The sequence below is a fragment of the Phocoena sinus genome, chromosome 10, assembly GCF_008692025.1.
Source record: "Phocoena sinus isolate mPhoSin1 chromosome 10, mPhoSin1.pri, whole genome shotgun sequence".
In the NCBI taxonomy this organism is placed as follows: Eukaryota; Metazoa; Chordata; class Mammalia; order Artiodactyla; family Phocoenidae; genus Phocoena; species Phocoena sinus.
This window is the reverse complement of record NC_045772.1, coordinates 67895788-67914457: the sequence shown is the minus strand read 5'-3', so window position 1 is coordinate 67914457 and position 18670 is coordinate 67895788. Positions and strand designations below refer to the sequence as shown.

The 18670-nt window shown below is 40.1% G+C and overlaps 1 protein-coding gene across 1 annotated transcript in view; it reads right to left on the bottom strand.

The window, feature by feature from the left end:
• DBX2 (developing brain homeobox 2) overlaps window positions 1-17454 on the bottom strand; it is a 38720-nt gene extending 21266 nt beyond the window's left edge. The window contains exons 1-2 of the mRNA XM_032646351.1: window positions 16727-17454; window positions 1848-1943 (exon numbers count right to left, since the gene is read on the bottom strand). Coding sequence (XP_032502242.1) covers window positions 1848-1943; window positions 16727-17126 — 496 coding nt within the window. The 5' untranslated portion in view covers window positions 17127-17454. The remainder of the gene's footprint in view (window positions 1-1847; window positions 1944-16726) is intronic.
• Window positions 17455-18670: the final 1216 nt, after the last annotated feature.

The window sequence follows — 18670 nt, the reverse complement described above, 5'->3', positions numbered from 1 at the left end:
TGTTACATGCAATATTTTGGTACATTGCCCCTTACCTGTCTATATTTCCAGAGAGTTTCTAAAGTAGAAGACCAGTATTATACCAGGGTGAAAACACTGAAACTAGGGGTTGGACCTCTTTCAATCTCCACCCCTGGAATACCACACTGAAGATTTAATTCCACAGAGATGCCACCATGCTGTGGTATCAGATATTTGGGGTTTAAGTCTTTACTCCAGGCATCCTTTCCTGATACTCTAATATATGGTGATAAATGTCTCCTTAATCGGTACAACAGTTTTCAATTATCCTCACAGGAGACCACCTTGAAGGAGCGAGAAAAAGGTTTAGTCATGGTTTCTATTTTTCTATTTGAATCAATACATTCTAGTTAAATGGACAATTAATAGGTCACTTCCAAAATAGCGTATCAGTCCTGGTTAATAAACAATCCCCACAGTGGATAATGGGCCCTATGTATTGAGCAAGTCCTGTATACACCCAGCTCATCCACTAAATCCTTTTTCAGGTGGACAGGGTTATATGGGAAGATGAGCTAGAATGAGTCTATAAAAGTCAGTTTCATTCACTGCTTTATTTTTCAGCCAAGTGCTTTAAATGGTGTCCAGAAATTCACCTGGAATGTGAGACAGGAGAAAAGACTGACACACAGAGCCTTGCTTTATGACCATACAAAAGGGCAACTGACCCTTGCCCAAGCCTTTTCCCTGTGAAATCGTTCCGAAAGTTCATCTGCACAGTGAAAAATCGTGGTGAGGTCGCGTGTGGATGAGTCAAGTGAAAGTGACGATTGGTCACGGGTCTGTCACCCATTGTGGCCGGGTCCCAGCCATGTAAAGTGCTCTGTGGGAAAGTATCAGCCCCCTAAAGAGATGCTCAGAAGCTGGCAGCTCATTAAACGGCCAGCATTTGCTGCCTCACTTGTCAGGAATCATTCTATTGAGCAACTGCTCTCCTGAAACATTCATAAAACACATGCAGAGAGGCAACAGGGAATCTGAATTCGCCCGTGATACAGCTCTGGACTTCCACCTGACTCTACCCCTATTTCACTTTTCACCTGACAGAGCTGTTAATCGAATCAATGTTTTCTCTTGGGCAGCTGAGATAAATGCACCCCTCCTCTGGACTTCTTTATCATAAACTCGAATCCTCTGTCTACAGATTCTTAGCTGACCTAGAAATCTCAAGATCAGGGGAACTTTATTTTTTTATTTTCAGTTAGACATGTTTTTTCTTTGTGCGTGTGAGTGTGCGTGTGTGCTCTTCAAGTTTTTGAAAGTTGTCATTCTCCCTCTACCCTGCACACTATTACAATTGTGTAATGTTTGAAAAGTTCTCTTGAAAATGTTTCCTACAACCCTGGTTGGTTTTCTTAAAGATCATAAGAGAAGGTATTTATCACCTTTTACAGTCTTGACAATTTTTTATTATTTTCCATGGATACCTAGTGACTTTCTTGTGTCACATTTTCAGTTGAATGGAAATTTTACACAATTTCTTAGCTTGCTTTCCTTCCTTTCTTCTTCTTTAAATGAGCATTGCTACACGTTTCAGAAAGAGCCAAATGGGTCCCTCTGAGATCTTTTACATCAAATGGAAAATAAGTTGCTTTCCTTGGTGTGTCAGCCCTGGGTTTCAATGCCACTAGAAGCCACTCACAATCGCTCAGTGTGCTGAGGTTCAATAAATCTCTGGAAACCTCCTGAATAGGATCGCTGTGATTTTCAGTGAGGAATTATCTCCTTGCCATTGCATTACCAATTAGTTTTCCAGAGCACATTAAATCCTGCTGCTTTGGTTTACAGAGTAACTGAGGCATTGCTGATGAAGTATAAAAACTTACTTGGAAAAGCAGTGGGGGAGGCAGGGCGCCGACAGGACCCACCGCAGCACGACGAGTAGAATGGCGGGGCGCTCAGAAAAAAAGGCTTGGAAGGCGCTGCAGAGAAAGCGTTGATCACACTGATTAGCCATATCTCTTAGACAGTATTCAAAATTCCAATTTCCCCGAAGTCATGGAGTAAAGCACTACATCTTCTGAGGCTTTCGTTAAACTTTTACTGGAATTAAGGTCATTTTAAAGCAGGCTTTACCTGTCAAAGAACTTGCTAAATAATTTAATCAAGATTTGGAAGCTGTGGTGTAAACAATCAAATTATCAAAACCAAACTTAGTCATTCGTTTTCTGTGTAGTTATAAGTAGTAAATATCAAATAGTCCTTTATCTAATATAACCTCGAGCAACACTGCCCAGGAGAACTCTCTGTGATGATGGACATGTCCTCTACTTGCACTGTCTAATATGTATCCACTTGTCACATATGCCACTAAGCACTTGAAATGTGGCTAGTATGTTTGTGTAACTGAATTCTTACTTTAAGTTCTTTTTAAATTTAAATAGACTCATGTGTCTAGAGGCTTTCACATTGAACAGCACGGCTCTACTGTTTATTTTCAGAAGGTTCTTTGAAATATATAGGATAGCTAGATTCCAAAGTTGATAACAGTTAATTTACTGAGCAATTCCATAACAAAAAGTGGTCTTTCTGATCACTTTTACATGACTCAAAGTATGTGAGAATAGTAACAACATTTACTCTCAAGAGATATCAACCTGAAAGCATTTGTGTTTATAGTATAGGGAGTTGCCATATAATTCTGCTCTTCTCATTTTATTAAACTATTCTATTCAGAACATTTTCAATTCATATACACGGAATAGTTATCATTACTTTTGTAAATAAAGAAATTTTACACTCTGTTCCTCAGTAGATGAAAAATAGCTATAAAGGATGTCACAGAATATTAATGGCTCTTCTTTATTGAGCACTTACTATATGCCAGGCTTTGGTTTAGTACCTTAGATACAACATGTCCTTTAGTACAGTGGGGTTTAATACAATATAAATATGGGTGATATTTCTTTAGGTGGGCAACTTGCTTTTACCATCACATACCCAGCAGAGTGCATGGCACATTCTAAATAGTCAAAAAATGTTCAATAAATGAATGAATAATCTTAAAACTAAGAAATAGGAAATCAGGAATTAACCTCTTCCCTGCTCCCCTGACACACCCTGAAACATAGTATCTTCCATAACAGATGACCTTGAAATCTAGAACATGACTTGAAAATAAATATTTTTACTACTCTCCCTTCATTTTCAATGGAAACTTCTTTCTTTTCTTAATCATATACAGTGAATATTATTTTGCTACAAATACATGTCTTTTTCAAGAACATAGTAATTTCAGACTCATATTTTAACCAACTGATAAGTATGTGTTTATTTTACCAGTATCTTTGAAGGATATATCAAAATAAGTATATATAAGAATTTTATGGTCTCATGGTCCTTAACGTCTTTGAATTGCAAATTAATCCTAATGCAGGGTCTTTTCTATAATATGATGGAAAGTTGTCAATGTCAGTGTTTTTAGTTTTTAAACATCTGGATTTTCAAACAATAAAATGTCTTAATGCTACCTTGAAAATATGGCAATTAAGCAAAGGATGAAAAGGAGACCCACTTTGGTGCTCAGTAAGTTCTATGAAACTTTTAAAAAATTTTCATTGTTATCATAAGTTGTTCTAATACTGACTGAAAAACCATCATAGAAATGATAAATCACTTTATTTGAATTTGACATCTTAAATTATAAGAGTACGGCATTATTTAGGCAGAGTTACATTTTCTAATGTTTCTATGAGTTTATGAAGCACTTTGAAATGTGGAAATACATTTCCCTGTATAAAAGTTACCTCATTATGTCTATTCTCAAGTATTTCTGTTAACTAACTTATTTCACCTCCAAACTAAACACTCCGTAGATAATTCAGTTATGGCTATTGTGCTGTTTGGCATTTTTGAAATTGAGGTAAAAGAAAAAGGCTGAGCCATGTTGCATTTACATACATGTGTGTAAGCATTTATCATGACAGTTGGAAATATACACACAAAAGAAATGTTTTTGTTCAATTTCTAGTGTAGAAAATAAGCACATTAGTGATACTATTAAAAGAACAATGCAGGATATGGACAAATTACAAATTTTACTCTTCTAGCCAAAATGTTTCTCAGTCTAACCCTATGGCCCTAAAATGAAAAACTAAAGAATGTTTTAAAAAATTGATGGTTCATTTGAGACAAGTGTTCAACTAAATTCATTTGTGATGATAAATGAGGTTCTGAGACATAGGATCTTAGTGTTAAATTTAACCAGAAAAGGTTTTAATAGAACAGTTTGTTACAGTGCTCTATATTATCCTATCTAAATATAGTAAAGCTGTAATCAAAATGACATTCTGTCTACAGTAGCAACTCTAGTGGCTAAAGAACTACATGTGACATGACCGGGCTTAAAGTTCCACCGTGTAGCATTTCTTCACCTTTTAAAATCACCTCATTGACACACATATATTTACACAGATTAGTCAATTCCTAATTTCCATACATAATACACCTTGTTGAAGCTGGTTTATGTAGAAATCACTGTGAAATTCCAATTAAGTGCTCCATTTTTTTATGTGCTCCTACTTGGACATAAGTCAAATGCTAATCCCGCTGAGCGTGTGACTGCAGGGATGTCGAACGGTGCGAGGAAATAGCCATTTAAAACAATGTAGTGCGTTAAAAACGTGTGTAACACTTTTAAGTGTTTGTAAACCACATGGTTTTTAAAGTGGTGAGCAAAAACAGAAACTCAAGTGTGATAAAAACAAAGTGACGAGTTAACAGATGCATTAAAACTTTTGTAAACCATTTAAGAACTACCTTGAAGAAGCTCTGAAAAGGGCAGAAAACAAAGCAATTTCAAGCAGATGATATGCATTTCAAAGCCAATCAGTATAATTTAGATGCAGTCACTTTATCATTTATCATCAGAGAAACAATTCATTTTAGGCGTACTGAACAATATTTATGATCATACTATTTATGGAATACCTCCTATACACAGGCACTGGACTGGCTATGCATTTAACACTTGCTATTTCATTCATTAATATTCAACCTCAAATGGGCAAGCATCTGGAATGTGATGATGACTGGTCTCAGCACATTTTTTAAAAGACCAGGGAAACACAGATATTCTAGCACAGTATGTAGTTATTAGCCATGAGGGATAAGGATGTCATGCACACAGACTGCCAAGTTATCCAGTAAGAGATGGAACCCAGGAAATGGACATCTCCACATCTCCCCAGCTTTCCATAAGAGAAAAACGAATGGCTTTCCCTATGGCAAAAATGCGCACTGTCAGGTTCTAGAGCGTGATGTTAGGTTCCCTCAGCACAACACTTCAGGATACTCCAAATTTTGTATCCTGCCAATAAATCTGCCTTCTGGGTTCTGTGGGAATCTCTTACAAACAAATGACTTAAAATTTCCGGAACAAGACTGTCTGAATCCAAATGACTAAAATCACTTATTCACAGAAAACTTCATGAACTTTTCATTTCTTAATCAGATGTTCTGACTTATTTGAAGACACAGAATCAAACTATCTATTAATTATTTTGAATGTTTAACTAAGATGGGAACTTAGAGGCAACTTAATGGTGAACTGGCCTGGTTTGTTTTCTTTTTAACTTAACTACACGGTTCTGTGACAAACGCATCCCCACAGTCAAGGGTGGTTACAAGCCTAGATACAGAAAAGTTATTTTCAAAATTCTGTTGTCTAGAAAACAAGCAAAACATTTTAAATTGTTTTTTATTATTTTCATTTTTCTTTACCAATGGAGAACAGAGTGTATTTACATGGGGCGAAACCACATTCTTTTTATTGTCATAGCAAACTGTGGTATTGACTGATTTGTGCTGACATTTCAAGGGACGGATCCTAAAGACCACTGATAAAACCTTCAAATAAATTTCAGGAGCTACCGCGACGCTATGCCAACTGGGCAGCGTATTTTAGAAGGACAAGGAGAAATGAGAAAAGGTTCCAAGGTGTCTTACAAAGGCAACCAAAAGGTCAAAAAAAACCTCTGGGAAAGAATAACAGAGAATTAAATAATTTCAAAAGGATGGTTTTAATGACCTCCTTCAAGTGCTGGGCACATGGCACCGGGAATAAAGAAATCTAAACCCCTGACCTTGAAATACTACACAATTGAACTGACTACAAAGAATAGAGTGGACCCACGCCACCACCACCCCCGCCCCCGGCAAAAGACTCTAAAGAATGACAACCATCTGTCTTGAGTAGTAAGACCTAAGAAATAACACTTATGAATAAGGTGTGATTTATTTTATCACACAACCTGGACGGAATTCATTTATGTGATTCACGTGCAAACTTGCCTTCCATCACAAGGCTAAGCAAGTTAAGTCATCCTTTACCTTTCTGCTCATCAGAAAACAAGAGAAGTCTGCATCTATCTTTGCCTTGAGTATTTCAGAGACAGCAAAACAAAGGTCTTAATGTTCTAGTACAGTTCATGAGAAGATAAAGCAAATGCAGAGTCTACTTGTTTGATTCTGTCCTTTTAATTCCACGCAAATAATACTTATTGCATATCTATCAAGTGCCACACAATGCACCGTGTGCTGGGATGACACAGATTAAAAAAGGATAGCTTCCCTCCCTGGAAGAATTTCTACCTTTAAATGTTCTGTACCTTACAGGTCTGAATCTGCTGATCAAATAAATGAAATACAAATATCTTCATACGCCAAATTCAGTTTTTGTTTTGTTTTGTTTTGGTACGCGGGCCTCTCACTGCTGTGGCCTCTCCTGTTGAGGAGCACAGGCTCCGGATGCGCAGGCTCAGTGGCCATGGCTCACGGGCCCAGCCGCTCCGCAGCATGTGGGATCCTTCCGGACCGGGGCACGAACCCGTGTCCCCTGCATCGGCAGGCGGACTCTCAACCACTGCACCACCAGGGAAGCCCCAAATTCAGTTTTGTCCTATAAAATCTGAGGCATTTTCCAAGGCCATGAGATCTAAAAAACATAGTACTGTGTGTTCCCCTAGCCAATGTTTCTCAACACTGAATACACCTCAGAATTATCTGGAGTGCTTTTCAAAGATACAGATGCCCAGGCCCCACACCAATTGGCGAGGAGTGGGCCCCCTAGTATACCATTATTTTTCAAAAGCTGCACTCATGATTATAATGTATAAACAGGATGAGGCCACTGACAAGAACACAAAAAAATGCCTGACGTGCAGCAGGCACTCAGTAAATGTTAGCCTTTATTCCTACCACTATTATATAATTTGGGATCGATTCTAAGACAGCATATAAAAAGAAGCAGCATGGTCCACATTTCCACTAAAATATACTATCAAGAACAAAGAAAAGAGTTATTATTGTTAGGAAGCCTTTGTCAAAGAAGGCTTTAAGCAGGAAAAGCATCTTGATCTGGAAACTTGATTTGGAAAGTATTTGAATGGCAAAAGAAGAGAAAGGCATTCCAGGAAGGAAAGGTGGCATGAACAAAAGGAAAGAAGGCAAGGATGATGGTGACACCCAGGGCAGGTTAAGGAGACCAGCCTGACTGCTGGCCCAGGGCCAAAGATGTGAACATTAAGAATGTAGTTGGACACCCCAATGTTCACAGCAGCACTATTTACAATAGCCAAGACACAGAAGCAACCGAAATGTCCATCGACAGGTGAATGGATAAAGAAGATGTGGTGTATACGTATATGTGTGTGTGTGTACACACACACACACACACACACACACACACACACACACACAAAATGGAATATTACTCAGCCAAGAATGAAATAATGCCATCTGCAGCAACATGGCTGAACCTAGAGATTATCATACTAAGTGAAATAAGCCAGGCAGAGAAAGACAAGTATCATATGATACCACTTATATGTGGAACCTAAAAAAAATAAGATACAAAAGAACTTACTTACAAAACAGAAACAGACTCACAGACACAGAAAACAAACTTATGGTGACCAAAAGGGATAGCGGTGGGGAAGGATAAATTAGAAGGCTAGAATTAACAGATACACACTACTATATATAAAATAGATAACCAACAAAGACCTACGATATAGCACAGGGAACTATACTCAGTATTTTGCAATAATCTATAAGGGAAAAGAATCTGAAAAAGAATATATATATATGTATAACTGAGAAAAAAAAGAAGGTGGCTGGAGGAGCTAAATGCAATTGATGGAATGAAGGTCTTGAAGGACAAACTAAATATTTTTATTTGATCTGATAGTCAAATGGGGATAATTAAGGTTTTCCTTAAATAGCTTGATGATATGATGAAAGCTACATTAAAAAAAAAATCACCTGGCAGTAGTGGATGGGCTGTAGTGGAATATACAGGGGCTAAATGGAAGGATTCTACTGTGGTCACATGCTGCGTGGCAAGAGGTAATGACCAGCTGTTTGGACACTCCCACTAGCATCTTCTCTTCTGTCCTCACAACACCAACAAGGGGGTGGGGTCTGGCTTTTCCTCAAGCTGTGGGGTTCTAGTTCATTGCAATTATCAAAAGTAGTCCCTTTCCCTTCAAGGAGTCTTCATTAGACAGCTGCCTCTCCCTTCAAGGAGTCTTCATCAGACAGCTTCCAAAAAATGAGCAAAATTTGAGGAAATCCCTTGCTCTTTTTATTATAAAGTCAGTGTCACAGAAGAGAATACCATGGCAGAACAGTACCTGTAGCTCTCAAAACTCTAAAATCCTCAATAAAGGCTCCTTGAGTTCCCATCTCTACCACCATATATGATTAATTCCTGGCACACTTTAAATGGTTGCAAATTATTTGGCACTCCTCCCACTGAGAGCCATCTCTATTTCCCCTTCTCTTGTATTTGGGATATAGTCTTGCTGCCTTGCTTGACCAAGGGATATGGAAGAAGTGACATTCTGGAACTTCCAAGGCTAGGCTGTAAGAAGACTTACAGCTATTGCCTGGGTTTCCGGGAATGTTGCTCTTAGAACTCTGCCTTTCAGAACCCAGGTGCCATGGTATAAGAAGCTCCAGGCCCTTGGAAAATCCAAGTGTGAATGCCGGAACAGCTCTAGTTGAGCACCCCATCAGCAGCCAGCATCCCTGTCAGCCAAGCGAGTCAATAGACATCCATCTTGGACATCCAGCCCAGCTGAGCCCTCAGATGATGGCAGCCCCAGCTGACCTCTAATTGCAATGAGATTCCAAGTGAGAACCACCCAGCTGCACCCTGCCGGTCCACAAAACCATGAGAGAAAATAATAAATTGTTCCTTTAAGCCTCTAAGTTGTGAGATGGTTTCTTCACAGCAATACCCCTTTTCCAGTATGTATTTTACTTATGGTGGAAGGGTGGAAAGCTGTCCTTCACATCTTTCCCTGTATGTTGTCAATGGGCTCTTGAGGTATGTGGCTGAAAGTCAAATGGTGAGCCTAACATCTGTGCTCATTTTGAAATGAGGCTCAATGCAGTTACATGAATTGCTTAGGGTTATATCATCAGTAATTTAAAGACCTTAGATGTGAATCTAGACTTTAAAATTAAAGAAATACTGCTAAAACCAGCTCAGAAAACTATACATTCTTTTAAAATTGACTCAATTTGCCATTTATGCTTTGGAAAAGGTTTTGGCAAACTTTTACTATAAAGGGCCAGAGAGTAAATACATTAGGCTTTGCAGGCCATGTGGTCTCTGTTGCAGCTGTTCAATGTGTAGTGTGAAAGCACCTATAGAAAATACGTAGACAAACAGAAATGACTCTGTTCCCACTTTGAAGAATCTGTCTTTTGGTTTCAGACCCAATCTAACTCTAGGGTAGGTTCAACACACCTAAACTCAATCCAGTCCTAGGTTAGTCTATTAAAAAAATTCACCAGCAGTCATGGTTTTTATTCTCTTTTAACATACATAAATCTTCTCAAAGAGTAATTCCTCCACATATTTTAATTTTGAAAGTATTAGGGATTTAAATCTTTAAGGAACAAAGAATTTTGAGACTTCTCAAGAGGACTGGTATAAATGTATATATTGTATATTCTGTTTCTGATGGCCACTTAGAACTAATGAACTCAAGGCTGTTATGGCATGCGTGGTACCTGAACACGTGAAAGAAAAGGGAAAAACCTAGTTCATCTTTGGAATACCTATAAACAAGAAGGCAATTAAATATTCAGCAATATATAGAAAAAGACCTGATGTTTTTTTCCTTTCCTTTTCCCCATGCTTTGTTTGATTCTGAAACAAAAGTCTAAAAACTTATAGAGGCTTCCTGATCTTTGACTTTAGAGAATTTTAGTGCCTTAAGTTTACTGTTCGTATAACTTACAAAAAGAGTGTGCCCCTGAAATACTCCTAACTAATAGCTGGCTGACAAAATAATAACGTTATTAAAGATAAAATCAGTTATGGTAACTTTATACAAAGTGATGAATCACTCAGCATTGCCAAGTCAAGCATTGACTGGAGGCTAAAAAGAATGAAAGGGAGAGATTTCATTAAAAGTGGAAACATTACTGAAAGTAAAATAAAATATTTTTGGAATAAAATATACAAGGGTCTGGTAAGCATATTATACGTTAAGGCAAAAATCCAATTTCTTACTAAGAAAGTTTAAAATGGAAGCATGATCTAATGAAGTCTTTAAAGAAGGATTCTAACAAGCATTCCTGGATAAAAATCATATTGTTTCTTTCTACAGTTTGCCTTTTTATTCCTGACAGACTCCAGGTGCATCTGAATGAAAACAAAGTGATTAAAAATTGTTTTTAATTTAACATTTTTTTTAATTTTAAATTTTAAAAAATTGTTTTTAATTTGACTTAAAAATTGTGTACCTTCACTGTGGAAAGAAAAATGACAGTAATTAAGGTAAAAAACTTTATTTAGGGCCTCTGTTAACCCAAGATTAAGTGGACAAACACTGTTTTAAGAGCTACAAATCAAGCCTCCCCAAAAGGTATAAAATGGATTCTAAAATTATGGGAGATATCAGCAAGAGAAATAGTGTGGTGGAAAGTAGGTTGAGGAGAAAATAAGGTATTTACCCCCCAACTCTAACATAAAAACACATTTCTTATGCAAAATATTTGATAATCCTATTGATTAATGACTTATAAGACTTCAGAAAAACCTTATAAAGCAAGGTTACATAGAAATATGAAATAAATGGTAACTTATCAGTGACTTTTTTTATGAATCCAACAAAAACCTTACATTATGACTTCAAATTATAGAAGTTAAAAACTAAATCGAAATAAGCAGGATACCAAACAAATAAGATCTGCCCCAGGAATTCAGACACATTATAAACTAGTCTCACAACATGATCCAACGGCTGATTTGTTAACTCTTAGAGTTTGAGAATTAAGAAATTTATGACTCAAAAAAAAAAAAACCACACATTTGTTTAAATATTTGAAAGACGATAACATTTTTGCTTCTGTAAAAACTTTCATAGCAATGAAGCTAAAAGTATTTTATGAACACAGCTATTACTTATGTTGCTTCCCTTACTTTCAACTTGATACCATCTCTATCATTGTTCAGCAGCAAAACTAACCGTAAGATGTCTTCTTATAGCAAAAAGAGACTTTTTCTGGTGGGCACAAGAACAGGATGGAGGCGGCACACTCCAAAAGGAATACAACGGAGTCTAATGCACAGCATGGGGTCCCACATCTGAGCCACACTGATGGCAAACAAAAGTAGCTAAAAATCACTGTTGCCAATTCTTTTACGTTGCCCACAACATATGACATCCTTTGGCTTCCTGACACGACCCTGAACCCACTGGAGCCTACATTTACTTCTGCATAAATCCGTACGCAATTTTCTGGGCATTCAAACCACTGTGCCTCTTAAAATAATCCTCAAATTCCTAAAGTGAGTAAGAGTTAAGGGAGAAATTCTAAAATGTTCCTACTTGCCTACTGTATTTACTCCTATTTGATTATTAAACCTCAGTAATAAAGCTTCAATACATGTTAACAGATTGAAATTTCCTGCTGTTAAAGCAAAGTAGAGAAGCATATTTTAGGGATTGGGAGAGGGATAGGTGCTAAAGTGAGAGGCAAATAAAATGCACATAAATTGCTACCCTTTTGTAATTCCAACTCAGACATTATTTTGGAGGGAGTGTGGTTTTCTCAATCTGAACCAGAAGTAAAAGGACTGTCTCTTAATCCTACTGGTTCTCGTCACTGCAAGAACTTCCTGAACCTGAAGTTTATGAACTTGGGGACCATATAACAATTTGTTCAGAGCTGATTCCTCATGAACTATGTAAAAGTTATTAATATCTTCATATAAATCCAAATATACGTTGAGCAGATTTTTTTTTTTTTTTTTTTTTTTTTTCCTGTACGCGGGCCTCTCACTGTTGTGGCCTCTCCTGTAGGGCTTCCCTGGTGGCGCAGTGGTTGAGAGTCCGCCTGCCGATTCAGGGGACACGGGTTCGTGCCCCGGTCCGGGAAGATCCCACATTCCGCGGAGTGGCTGGGCCCGTGAGCCATGGCCGCTGAGCCTGCGCGTCCGGAGCCTGTGCTCCGCAACGGGAGAGGCCACAACAGTGAGAGGCCCGCGTACAGTAAAAAAAAAAAAAGTACAGGTGTAGTAAGAATATTGTTTGGTATTATCTACAAATTCCACCAAAGGATGTTTGGGGTGATAGCCTGAGCAAGGAACTACCAGCATGGGTCCCATCATTATCCTTTTCTGGATCCCCCCATTCTCTTTGTCCTGGTTCTGGGTCAGTATCATCAATAGGCAAGATCCTGTGACTTTAATTTGCCAAAACAAACCTAGAGCATAGCGTCAGCAAAAATAAATGACAAACTCCAGCTTCATAAATCAAATCGCAGTCTTCAGCTGGACTGGAATCCCCACCTGGAGCACAGATTCATCTTCTTCTCCCTCTCCAAAGTGCCTAAGATGTAAGAGAAGCTATTTTATGTCACACTTTCAGGGTATCTCGGTGAAAGCGGATAAAACTACCAGTTGGAAAAAAAACATAAGTGCAAGTAGTTTAAGACAGAGTCAAGGATTAACAGGTCAAGAGTAACTGGCACTGTGAGGTGGACAAGAAACTCAGAGTGCACGTGACACATTAATTCACAGCCCTACAGGGGTACCAGAAAAAAATACTATGGATCTGGTTCCATTTCTCTACTACATAGTACAACCTACTCGACAAAATTACTTTAAAAAAAGAACAGTTCAATTCAACCATTCAGAATAAACATTTGCTTTCTAATCCTTTTATATGCAGCCCTAGGAGTAGATTTAATAATCACTAAATTATATTCAGGAAATTATCTTCACTTCAAACACTTTCTAAAATGTTTAACATAACAAATGTTACTGAAAAGCAAGGCTATTTGTTCCACTTACTTTGAAGAAAATTGGTGGCATAACTAAGAGAAATTTTAAGTTTTCAGCTTTTTACATTTCAGGACCCTCTTTAATATACAAAAACATGGATATTTAAATCTAGCACAATAGCCACCAAGTAATGAAATTAATGAACTTCTGGGGGAGGATCTCTGATGATTAGGACTTACTTGAAAAACCTGGTTTCATTAATAAACTATAATATCCAAAATTCTTTTTTTCACATACAACCCCTGGAGGTGAATCTACTCAACTACCTATTATTACACTAAACATGCTCCTTTCAAACTTCGAAGAATGCCCTCTGATTTTTTAAGTTTTTAAACTACTCTATATATACAACTTGACAACACACAGCTATGGAATGTTCCTTTGCTTGCTCTAAATACTTAAAGGCTTGCCAGTTTTCAGGGATGAAGTACTATATTCTCTGTCAAAAGCTAAACTTTCATCCATAATCTGTAAACCTGTGTTACTGTCACCACCTTTCAGACACGTTAACAAGATGAAGGGGAAGGCCAATTTCTTTCCTTATGGGCTCAGATATAAGATCCCAGTCTGATTTATTATTGTGATACATGCAATTGGTTATCCCATAAGCCCTCATTAGTTTTCTCACATTCAATGAAAGACTAATCCAAGGAATATGGAGATTTGGGGCAATTTTCTTCTCTTTCACAAGACCACAGATGTTTAAACTGATACTTCAGACAAAAACAAAATTAGGAAGTGGAATAATCTTTGTAGGAAAAAATTGGCCTATTATGAGAATTAAAGCAGCTAACAATTATGAAAATGCTTGGTAAACCATAAAGTAGGACAGAACATGGACTATAAGCTTCACAGGGGCAGAGACAGTCATCTGTTTTGTTCACTCATTATCCCAATGGCCTGGAACAGTCTGAACACATGGGAGACAGTCAGTAAGCATTTGCTGAATGAATGAACTATATGGTATAATTAATAGTGGGTAACAAAAATAATGAAGCCGAAATGCATGCAGTGGCATAAATCCTCTAGTTAAATGGTGCTGTCTTTCACCAATGCCCTTAAAAAGAACTCCGGGGTTTTCTTATTCAACATCTAGACTGGTGCACTCAACAAATTAAATTGAGAAAAAAATGAGTAGTCAAATCTTATTTGACTACCGAAATCATTAAAAATCACATTTTGTGATCCACTCCTAAGTTAGTGTCTAAAGGATTAGAACTGGTTGTTCACTGATGTTTCAGAAAGAAGTATTTTATCGTTCTGAAAACAGTAGCTTTTCTAAATCTCCTTTCTACTCTTTACAGAACGTCAATCACTATTTCATCCTCATCTAATTTTCAGGTGATAGCTAACATTGTCAGCACTCATTATAACTTCATAATTCTACACAGTACAAAAGAATTTCCACATTTGGTAGGGCAAGAATCTGTCATTTAAATAAAACTGGAGCACAGTTCAGAAAGCTATATTCTCTGTCAAAAATTTTTTTAAATGTTTTTAAGCAGCATATTTGTGGGCACAATTTTATGGGGTTCTAATCTTAAGATATTTTTTGAGTTTCAAAAATTAAATGCACTCTTCACAAGAATGAGTTTTTTGAAATAAAAAGTTATTTGTTCAAATAAAAATTAACCTAGGAAAACAGCAAATCTTCAATAAGGACTGAAAAAAAATTAGGAAAAATATAGGCTTAAGCTATATGAAAATACTTCAAAGTGAAATTTAAGTTCTTATACTCTCAATTATTCCAAAAAGCATTTTTGCATTTTGATACTTTAAAAAGTGTACAAGAATGAGTATGTTCTTGAAAATAAAAATAATGTAGTTAGGAAACCCTTTACTCAATAATTGTAACATCTTGAATGAAAATGAATAGGTATACAAAATTATTTTTCAGTTATTGAAATGTCTGCATTTGATTTGCATTTGGTTTACTTAAATTTAACCTGTAAAATCTACAAAGGTTAAAATTAACTTTTTTGAGGAGCCAGTCATGATCAAGAGCAACTTAAGAATTCTTGAAAAACACTTCTATGAACACAACGGCAAACCACCAAAAGTTATACAAATCACCAAATCTTCTTGAAAATGTTATTTTTATGAGTCATTATTTACCAGCTCTTGTCTACACGAACCTGCTTTACACGTTTCTAATTTTCCTAATACTTCAAAAAGAACAGAGTGGCTCAAATTTCCAAGGCACATAAACTTTGTCTTAACTGTACTTGTTCCTCTCCCAGGGTGCAAAAAGGCTGCCTAGAATTTAGGTTTTACACTATGTGAATGAGACCGGTGCTAATATAATTATATTTGTTCCATTCTGTTAGTAACCATTTCAAACTGAGAGACCAGGACAGGTTCTAAACATGTTCAATTCTATAAAGCCATTAGCAATAAATTTGATTCGGCAGTTTGGTGGGACAATGAAATCTGCTGAAAAAGCGTCTATTAGTCATTCTGGACAAACCCACCGGGATTTAAAGAATGAGTTAAGATCGTCAAAGGACGCAAGCCAAAAAAAAAAAAAAAAAATTAATCCACTGGATCTCAGTTTTTGAGTCTCTAAGAGGCTTCCCCTTTCTCGCTGCCAATTTCGGCAGCCCCTCCCGTAAGCTTTAGCTAATATATTGACTAAACTGTCCGCATCCTCTTCCCAGTCACGACACTTAGGTTTTATTCGGGAATTAAAACAAGCAAACCAAAACTGCCCTTCTTTTGGTAAATTCTCATTTATTGGCGAACTTCCTACTCCAGGTGCCAATTAGGCTGTTCCAGCTCAGCACTAAGAAAAAGCCAGCCTCGATTTTCTTGCGTCTCAGTGATCCAAAATGTTAAGAGTGAAGAAAGCCAAAACTTTGCGCAACTCTTTTTCCAAAGATCTCTGCGCGCGTTCTGCAACCGCCTCGACCGTCGCAACGGTTTGAAGAAGCAAAAGCCCCCAAAGCGGGCCGAGCGAGGCTCTCCAAGCCAAGAACTTTCCAGGGAACGGGTGTCGCAAGGCCTCTGGGACAGGAGCGGGCGGGTGGAGACGCTGAACTTGGGAAACCCCGTGAAACTGGTCCTGCGAACCCAGAGATCTCAGGACCGGGGCTGCCCTTTCGGATAATGCCAGGAGGTGCCTCCAGAGTTTCTTCAAAAAGGCCTTAAATTCAAGGCAGCCCTACCACTTGTAGAAAGAGGGGACGGAGAGGAGGCTGGTGGTACGCGAAGGAGTGGAAAATCACAGTTAGTGGTGGTACCCTCCTCACCCCCGAGGCGGCATCTCCACCGAATCTCTAGATGCTCTCGAAAGGTCTAGGCCCGGGCGGATTCCTGCGCACTAGGGCCGGCGCGCCCAGGTCTCGGGATCCACAGGCCAAGAAGCGCCGCGCGCAGCTGGGGAGGGGAAAGCGGACTCACCTGGGGTTGATGGCTGGAAGGCACAGTCTCGGTCCGCCGGAGCCCGGCTCGGCAGCCTGGCGCCGTCCGCCGAGGGGCTGAGCACTTGAAACGCCCACCGCGTGCCGTAGAGCGCCCCGCTGGGGCTGACTGGTTCTGCCGCGGGGCACAGCTTGAGCGGAACCGGGCTGGCGGGCAGGGGCCGGACCTGAGCGCCCGCGGCGAGAGTTGCTGCCGGGCCGTGGGGCGGGGGCGGTGGTAGCCTGTGCGGCGGGGCGCCCCCAGCCCGCAGCAAGTTCTCGATCAGGAAACTCTTGCCCAGGTTGCCGAAGCCCGGCGCGGCGGGGAAGTTCAGCAGAGCGGAGGAAGCCACCACGTCCCAGTAGGCGCCGGCATGGGCCGCCACGGCGCTCGGGAGCATGGTGCGGCGCCCCGGACCGCTGCGCGCCCGCTTCCGGACCCGCGCCCCGCGCGCCGCCTCCCGCAACGCGGCAGCGCGCTCAGCCGGGAAAGGAGGCGAGAGCACCGCGGACGCCGGCGGGTAGGGAGAGAGATTATTTTCTGGGCTGGGCGGTTTTTTAAAGGAGGGGAGGAGTGAGTGTGGGAGGGGGGAGCTGTGCGTTTCCCCTGCCCGCGGCGTTGGCTCTGGGGGCGCCGGGGGCGTCCCTCCCGCCCTCTATGCAGATTCAGACTTTTTTTTTCTTCTAGAAGGCTGGAAGGTGTGTCCAGCCCATCCATTCATGTCACCCGGCCCACAAAGTGACAGACGCGGCCAACAATAAGGGCAACCCCGAGAGTCCGAGCTTTGGCAAGGGGAGGGGACGCGTAGCCGCAGGAGACGGGAGTGGAGGCGACGGGAACCGGGCGCTCGCCCCCTCCCAGCAGCCAGGCCCCGGCCCTCTCTAGGGAGCCAGCGCTGCCCCGGGGGCGCCAGTGCGCGTGGACAGCCTCGCGGTGCGCCCTGAGCGCGAGCGGCGCTCTCACCTGGAGAGCGCTCGGCGGACCACCTGTTGGGCGACCCCTGGCTGTCCCGTGTTGGTGTCACTTCAGGGCATCCAGGGGAGGAGAATGGGAGTCATCAGTGTCTTGAAGGGCTGTAGTCATCAGAGAAAGCCACACGTGTTACTGAGACTTGTGGTGGTACAGATGAAAAGGTACTTTTTCAAGAATGGGTTTGTTCGCGTATTAAATGTGGCCCCTGTTTGTTTTTAAGAGGAAAAGAAATGTTTTTCTTGAAGACCTTTTAAGAAATTTCTCAGGTTCCAGCAATTCATTTCCAGTGACTTTTTAGTAAGATTTGACTTAGGAAGCACTCAAGAAGAGGTGATCTAATAAATTTTGATCTAGAAAAGGGGATCTTGGTTGGAGTTGGTTAAATGGCAAACAACAGATGCTTGAGTCCAAAACCCGGGAAGAAAGCCACCACCAAACCAAAGGTGGCTGGGGCCTCCTCAGAGACGCGGGTGTGAACACTGAACTCCTTAGAATTATAGTTGCTCTTTTTCCTTTTTTTCCCTAGAATTGTGGGTATTTTCAATTTATTGACAGTCTGCCAGATAGAGACTGGACAGGTGAAAAAAAGCATGTGTGTCATTAAAAGTTCTGGTTAACCACAAGGCAACCTCACTTTTAAAATTTATTTATTTTAAAGTTATTTATTTATGGCTGCGTTGGGTCTTGGTTGCTGCGCGCGGGCTTTCTCTAGTTGTGGTGAGCGGGGGCTGTACTTCATTGTGGTGCGCAGGCTTCTCATTGCGGTGGCTTCTCTTGTTGCGGAGCACAGGCTCTAGGCGTGTGGGCTTCAGTAGTTGTGGGACGCAGGCTCAGTAGTCGTGCCTTACAGGTTCTAGAGGGCAGGCTCGGTAGTTGTGGCGCGTGGCCTTAGTTGCTCCGGGGCATGTGGGATCTTCGCAGACCAGGGCTTGAACCCGTGTCCCCTGCATTGGCAGGCAGATTCTTAACCAC